The following is a 7,480-nucleotide window of genomic DNA, read 5'->3' on the forward strand; positions in this document are numbered from 1 at the left end:
GGCAGTTCGTTGATACGTAGGGAAATCCACGTTCATAAGGTATCCTTGCTTTTTTACATACTGCATACTATTTATTAATCACAGACCTAAACGAACATTTCGAAGCCAGCGCCGAAGTATAACAATTTTACGAGCAAAACGTAAAAACGCGACCGATCTTTTCGGTTACTGCGTTTTTGTGCAACTTAGATAAAATCTCGTCTTATACAAAACAGCTATGTCATCACTGGAATTAGCATTCGTAAATATAGTAACAACGTCACTAGGACAAGCCCTCTTTGTCCTGTGTATTGAGCAAGATTCCTTGATTCATACTGATGAAGTTATTTTTCCATTGTCAGGTGCTACCTGTACGAGTTGCGCATCCTTCGATACGTTGTCATTCTTTTTAAATAAAATTTTCGAAACAATGCCGTCTTCAGCTGACTTAATCACGTACTGAAATAAACAATAAAAGATGTATTAAATAACTTCGATTATATTGACGAAGGGTACATTGTTGTTTCGCATCAAGGTCAGTTAACAAAAACTCAATGCAAATAACTGAATTGGGTTAGTTGCCACTAATGCTTAATGGAAGTTAGAAGTTTTTGAAAAGGTCTCTTTTATGATTGAACGTAGATTTCTGATTCGACGGTGGAATGATAACTTTCAAATAGGTCGGCTTAAGAGCCAAATTTGATCATACTGGTGAATTTTGTGCTAAAGTTCACTGTATTGCCTCTGTTGACCTACAGGTGAAGATCCACATTAATTAAAATTTAGATTTAGATTTCATAATTAATCTTTTAGAAGCACACACAGATCGGCTTGTGCTTACCGCATAGAAGAAAATAAAATATCGGAAAACAGCCTTGCGCGCGCAGCAAAATTGACGCATGTGCTTACCTCCATCTTCATAGCGATCATCACAACTAGGGGCTGGCCTTTTAGGACCCGATCGCCTTCCTTCACCATGATCTGCTCGATGACGCCAGGCATAGGCGCAATTGCGCCCCTGTTAACGCCGTCACCTGCACGGCTATCTAGTTTGGCCGCATATGCTGGAGGTACAAGATCAAATAGATAGACGTCTTTCCCTGTGAATGCATTTATCCTGCGTCCTTCTTCGACGTAAGTTTTAAATTTAAACACTTCCTCAGGTAGTTCACAACGAACCTCAATAATTCCATTATCATCGTAAAAACTAGCGCGTAACCGGTGCACGAACGAACCACACCGAGTCGTATAGCTTCCGTCACCGTGGACTGTGACGTCGACAACGTACTCTTTGTCATCGAATTTGAGCGCAATTTTCTCCATATGGTCCATATTGATTCGGAAAAAGTCAACCGCACTCTTTTTCTGCAGCAGCGGCAGGACTGAAAGAGCAACTACTTTATCCGATGGAGGCTGGAGTTCGAAGAGGGACTGGTAATGCTGGGAAATGAAGTCGTTATGTACGTCTCCCGCCTGGAAGTTTTTATGGGCCGATAGTTTCATTAAAAATGAGACATTGGTTGGCATGCCTGCGATTATATATTCGGACAGTGACTGGTTGAGTTTAACAAGGGCAGACTGGCGATCGGGTCCCCATACGATAAGTTTGGCTATCATAGGGTCATAATGCACGCTGACTGCATCACCCTCCCGAACACCTGTGGTAAAAACGCACGTGCCACATTATTTCGGTGAGGACAGATGTAATAAATTTCTAAAGAGCTTCAACTACGGGACACAACCTGATCAGATCGCTGCGTTTGTATGAGGCCCTTGAAGCCATGTTTAAAGCAAAATGAATCGATTCTATTGAATTTAACTACAGATGCGATGCGGTCGTCAACCATACATATGAATAACCAAGTAATGCGGTAAATTTATTGGCAAAAGGTTCGTTAAGGAAATGGAAATTATCATACTAAAAGATCTCACAAAGGCTATTGGTTACGTTATTAGATAAACCTGAACTTACCTGTATCTACGCGGACACTACGTGGGGCGCGTAACTTTTTTAGTACACCAGCCGCGGGCATAAAGTTGTTCTTCGGATCTTCAGCGTACACTCGAGCTTCAAATGCGTGCCCTTTAAGCGGCAACTCATTTTGTAGCAATGGAAGGGGCAGTCCTGAAGCGACGAGCAATTGCCATTCAACAAGGTCGACCCCAGTTATCATTTCAGTGATCGGATGTTCAACCTGATCCATGCGAAAGTAAAATCGTACTTAGCAAAGTCAGTATAGTGGATCGATGAGCAGCTAGATGGTCTGGTGACTATCGGTAGCATACCCATTGCTGCAAGAAATCCGACCAACCTATGTCTGACCACTTTATGTTGTGCTGGTTTCATATAGTACCTGTAATCTAGTATTCATCTCCATGAAATAGAAGTTTTGTTGCGGGTCCATGACGAACTCAACAGTTCCCGCCCCGACATACTGCACAGCCCGTGCAGCTCGAACAGCCGTTTCTCCAATCTCACTTCGTGTAGTGCTATCGATCCCGGGCCCTGGCGCCTCCTCAATAATTTTCTGATGACGTCTCTGAACACTGCAGTCCCTCTCGAACAGGTACACATAGTTCCCTAACAATGTTAAAGGAAACAAATATGTTAAGTAAAGTTGAATTGGCTGCTTGTAATGCCTGTGTCACCTCGAGGAAATATACTAAACGTACCGTGAGCGTCTCCAAAGATTTGAACCTCGACGTGTCTTGGCTTCACGATGAACTTTTCCACAAGCATCACTTCGTCCCCGAACGATTTGAGAGCTTCTCGTTTTGCACTTTGCAGCTGTGCACTGAACTCAGACTCGTTAAATGCGATCCGCATACCTGAATAGGGAAATATAACAGACGCCGAACGACTTTGACAACATAAGGGCAGTTTCTTAAAGTAATCCGGGTTCGAGTCTGCAATGCAGATGGCTTCTAAAGAGACCGTGCGACATTTACGATACGACTTGAGATTTATTAATAGCATATAGGATCTCAATCGGTTTACGCTAAGCTCCTTAAGAATACAGGTATACCTTTTCTTTTTTTACAAATGTGAAAACAAGACCGTGAAATTGTTTTGCTGTGATTATATTTAAGATAGAGAAGAACTATAATTTCCAACCAAAGCACGATATAATTAAACGAAAACGGCATAGGCGTAGACGGAGGTCAAACACTCACAATATGCGCAGATTGTACCGATCACAAACTTAACCACTATATAAACAGCGGTTGAAGAGACAAAATGTCGGCGTGATTACGTTACGAGGCAACAGGGGTGTGGTAGACCACAGTTGACAACAGAAGTAACCAAAACTTAACAAGAGATCTGTCGGCTAACAATAAATAACTGCGTGACGATTAGACAAAAAAAAAAACACATTCAGTGCAATGATCCACAAACAATGTTCTCACCTTCCGTTATAAGCGAACTAATTTATATTATTCGGTGGCGGTATACAACTCCCGCTCCTATGAGACAATTATGATGGCACGATTCTGTCAGTTAGCGCTTTTTTTTACTCTGTACATCTTCAGGGCTTCAATTACAGGTATTGGGTCTATGAATTCAACGATCTTCTTGCAGCAAACTAGTAGATTTCGAAAGACTTTGACAACATAAGGGCAATTTCTTAAAGTAATTCGAAAATAATCTTCTACAAAAACAACCGCAAAAAGACATCTCTTGAAGCTTAACGAGAGCAACGGTGCGGTATAAAAAATTATTGTCTTACGTGAACTCTATGAATGATTCTATGATGATCATGAAATAAAGCGTGCATGATACTGACCTTTGCCGCCGCCCCCGCGCACTGCTTTCAGCATTACGGGGAATCCGATTTTTCGTGCTTCTTCGAAAAGCTTGCTTTCGGACTGATCTTCGCCATGATATCCTTCGATGATCGGCACACCAGCTGACGACATGATACGCTTCGCTGTTGATTTAATACCTGAGCAAAAAAGTAAAAAAAAAAGAAACACTACTAATGATGATAATAACAATAAGCACTGAAATTAAGTTTGGCTGGTCGGTGTTAGGCGCCTTTAAAGATAAAACGTTGATTTGAAGAAGCACAACGCGAGCGTATAGAGGTTATTGTCGAGGACTCCTTCGCGTACCCATATCACGAATTGCGTTCACAGGGGGACCGACAAATAAAATCCCTTCGTTATGGCACATTTGGGCAAACTCAACATTTTCAGAGAGAAACCCATAACCCGGATGAATCGCTTGGGCCCCGCTGCGCTTCGCCACCTGTAACAATACGTATTTACTTCAAACAATCAGACAGTATATGGCAGCGTATACTGAATGTGCTTTCACGTTCGCAAATTACGTTGTTCCGGAAGTGCTTTTCGCTTATGAAGTGGAAAATTGGACTTGCCTTGAATAAAAGTACTTGGACCACAATGTATCTACACAGAATGACGCAACTTTAAATTGTATCGTTATAGAATAGGTGACAATACTGTGCTTTTCCTTCTCCGTAAATACTTTATTTTAGACACATTTTGCCAATTGCATCGTTAACGAGGACTCACTTCTAATATTCGGTCCGTACGGAGATAACTATCCGCTGCGGCAGCTTCGCCCACCCTGAAAGCTTCATCGGCATCGTGGACATGTTTTGAGTTTACATCGACGTCACTGTAAACGGCTACGGTGCGAATTCCCATCCGTTTGGCTGAACGGGCGATGCGGCACGCGATCTCACCCCGATTGGCGATAAGTAACTTTTCGATGGGACGCGAGGTGGCACCCGCTGCACCCGACGAGGAAGTCATTCGATGGGAAACGTAGCTCCCTAGACTGAAGCGACAAAATGTCGCAGAAGATATTTATACATTCATTCGTTACATCGCTTAGCAATAAAGGCAACTTTAAGGATGAAACAATATATTATGTTAGATGAAGCGTCCAGGAATCCCTGATATTTTGTAGAAAGCTCTACAACAGCGGAGCCATTTTGAGAACATTGATATCTGATTACATACATAACTTCTAAGAACAGTTTTTGCAACCGCTACTTCAACTGGAAATTAGAAGAGCTAAGGAAATAATTACACTTCAGAGATCCAGTCGTCGAAGACGTAACGGATAGCACCCGCCCAACGAAGTCAATAAGTCACCCAATGCATACATTTGAATTATTCAGATGTAGTCCAATTTCTGTGGCTTCCCAGAAGAAGTTAACATAAAATTACAATGCAATAGCTACTCCTTTCTAATACGAATTAAACAATCAGTCGTATTACCATTGAAATTCTCTAACCACCATTCTCAACCACTGGCTGTACACAAGACCTGCATCCAGTCGATGAGTGGACTGCATCGAGATTCAACCACTACCGTAGCTGCTTAAGATCAGAACGTTTTACTACGAAGCAATGACTCTTCAAGAGAACCACAAACATGTCAATGTGCTAAAAGACGGTCACAGGCAAAAACCGTAAAAGCTTATTATGGTTATAGTTTTTGAACACTCTTCTTGAGATCTCTTGTCGTTTGTCTGACTCGCCTTTCAAAACCTTTTTTTTTTTTTGCGTAATCACTTAAATGTTTTCGTTCACCATCATCAAAGAGCCACGTACCGATTTCCCAGTTGCCTCAATCTAACATAGACAGCCATTGTGTAAAATGCTTCAACTTCGATCGACTACTGGTTCCACTGATGGCACCGCAAGTTGCGGAATATTCTTTGTTAACCAAACGTTGCATAACCACGCCACAGGTCCACTATTTCTCGGATGCGTGAACTGGAGAGCTGGTGCACCATTGTGGCTGTGCTTATCGTCATTGCGGGGGAAGAGCGCCACCTGACAGAGATAATACCGCGATGGCGCCCCGTATACGGCGCATGCGCCAGAGGAGACAACATCACTGTTCAGTGGAGCGCGATAGAGAGCGGGACAGATATCGAACAAAAACAGCAAAACTGACAGGATGGATGGATTGCTTTTGTTCGTTTGATAGGAATCGGCACAGGCTAAGCGTGAAGTTTGTAGGTGATTCCCACAATGGGAGAGTGAAGTGCCCTTTCCTATCTCGAGGAACTTGTGCGTAAGGAGTTCTTTCAAGCACGTGCCGACATCATACGGATGTCTTACTGCTGACATATTCAGAAATTTAGAATGTGACGACCTTCTTAGTTGGAAGTTCGCTGGATAAGAGTTTAATTATGAGAAGATGTTTTGCGATACAATGCAAGGTATAAATAGCACCAGAATGGTATTATGATCAAATTAAATAAAAATCTGCTAGCCAAAAAAAGCCGATCTAACGAACGCCATTAATCGAATAACTCAGACGTGAAGTGAGTAAACATGCGACACGAACCAGGGAAACAACTAGGACAAACGTAGCCTAAGGACGGCTCGCTTCAGCTGTCACCAGAGGTTCGCAATAATGTAGAAACAACCCGTGACCCAAGACTGTACACAAGTTCTAGACAGGTTTTTATCATCACTTGATTTTTCTCTAAAATAAATATGTGCACCGAAGTAAATATGGCCAACCTTTATTTGACGGTAGTCATATATCAACACCATATTATTCTCTGGACAATATGGACCGTTCTGATACACAACGTGTTTGGAACGTAGATCATGAGCTTCAACAATGTGTTGGATTAATAAATGATAAATTCTCGTGAAAGGATCCGCACAGCCACCCTATACCGTAATGTTACGCAATACAGATTCAGGGTAGGCGTTACTTGTTCTTCTCGAATATCATGAGGAAAATCCTTAAAATAAAATCTTCCCAAAGTAAAACACTAAAAACATATTATGATGCCGGTCAGTTGCTAAAAACAGGTAAGCTTAAAAACAGTAGCGTGTGCTAAGGCTACAGTTTTTAATTTTAGAGAAACATCGACGTTATATATATATATATACGCGTATCAGGATGAATCATGACTCAGTTAGAGACTAAAAGATACTGCAGATCATATACTGTATCCTATTCTAAGACAATGTAGCCTAAATCAGAGAAAAATTCAACGACGTTACGGAAAAAAGACAAGATCTCTCATAGTACGTTGCGAACACGGAACCTATGTTGTTAATTTAACTACAATTGAATTTTGGTTCGACTAGTTAAAATGGATGTGTGTTCACGTGATAAAGCACGCTACTATCTATTGGTGGCAGTGGCGACTGAAAATCCCTGGTATCAGCAGAGTCATTTGCTAGACTATTGCCAGTACACATAGTGATTTGTCATTAGACTACCAATTGACAGATACAGGAGGACGTAAATAGTCTTCCCAACGGTTATGTAGGGAAGGACCCTCACGTATCCAAGAGGACAGTTGTATTCGGCCATGTATGACAGAAAGGTTTGTCGTTTCTCGACCGTTGTGCTGGGCTGTTTATTGTTCCGTAGAAACTATACGGAACAGTCGAAGGGGCCCTGTGCATTGTCGAATATGGGTCGCGACCTAGTGTATAGCTTATCACCGGAATTAAATATACGATACGATTTTACACGAATTGTCCCTAGACG

The 7,480-nt window shown here is 41.8% G+C and overlaps 1 protein-coding gene across 1 annotated transcript; it reads right to left on the reverse strand.

Annotated features, from left to right (window-relative positions):
• Nucleotides 1-35: 35 nt before the first annotated feature.
• Nucleotides 36-5,804, reverse strand: Mccc1 (Methylcrotonoyl-CoA carboxylase 1). Its single transcript, XM_022844926.2, has 9 exons — nt 5,566-5,804; nt 4,516-4,783; nt 4,093-4,228; nt 3,765-3,923; nt 2,653-2,808; nt 2,334-2,560; nt 1,952-2,174; nt 889-1,637; nt 36-438 (listed from the first exon to the last, which is right to left on the reverse strand). The coding sequence occupies exons 1-9, from the start codon at nt 5,601-5,603 to the stop codon at nt 310-312; spliced, it is 2,085 nt and encodes a 694-aa protein (XP_022700661.1). The 5' UTR covers nt 5,604-5,804; the 3' UTR covers nt 36-309.
• Between the last annotated feature and the right edge of the window lie 1,676 nt (nt 5,805-7,480).

The sequence above is a fragment of the Varroa jacobsoni genome, unplaced genomic scaffold, assembly GCF_002532875.2.
Source record: "Varroa jacobsoni isolate VJ856 unplaced genomic scaffold, vjacob_1.0 scaffold_1139, whole genome shotgun sequence".
Lineage (NCBI taxonomy): Eukaryota > Metazoa > Arthropoda > Arachnida > Mesostigmata > Varroidae > Varroa > Varroa jacobsoni.

Bases quoted from the DNA above. Each gene is read 5' to 3' on its own strand.
- Mccc1 (XM_022844926.2), bottom strand. From the start codon at position 5,603: ATGGCTGTCTATGTTAGATTGAGGCAACTGGGAAATCG. The intron at 4,784-5,565 runs GTACGTGGCTCT...TTGTCGCTTCAG, and splicing joins TTGAGGCAACTGGGAAATCG to TCTAGGGAGCTACGTTTCCC. The intron at 439-888 runs GTAAGCACATGC...TGTTTATTTCAG, and splicing joins TGATCGCTATGAAGATGGAG to TACGTGATTAAGTCAGCTGA.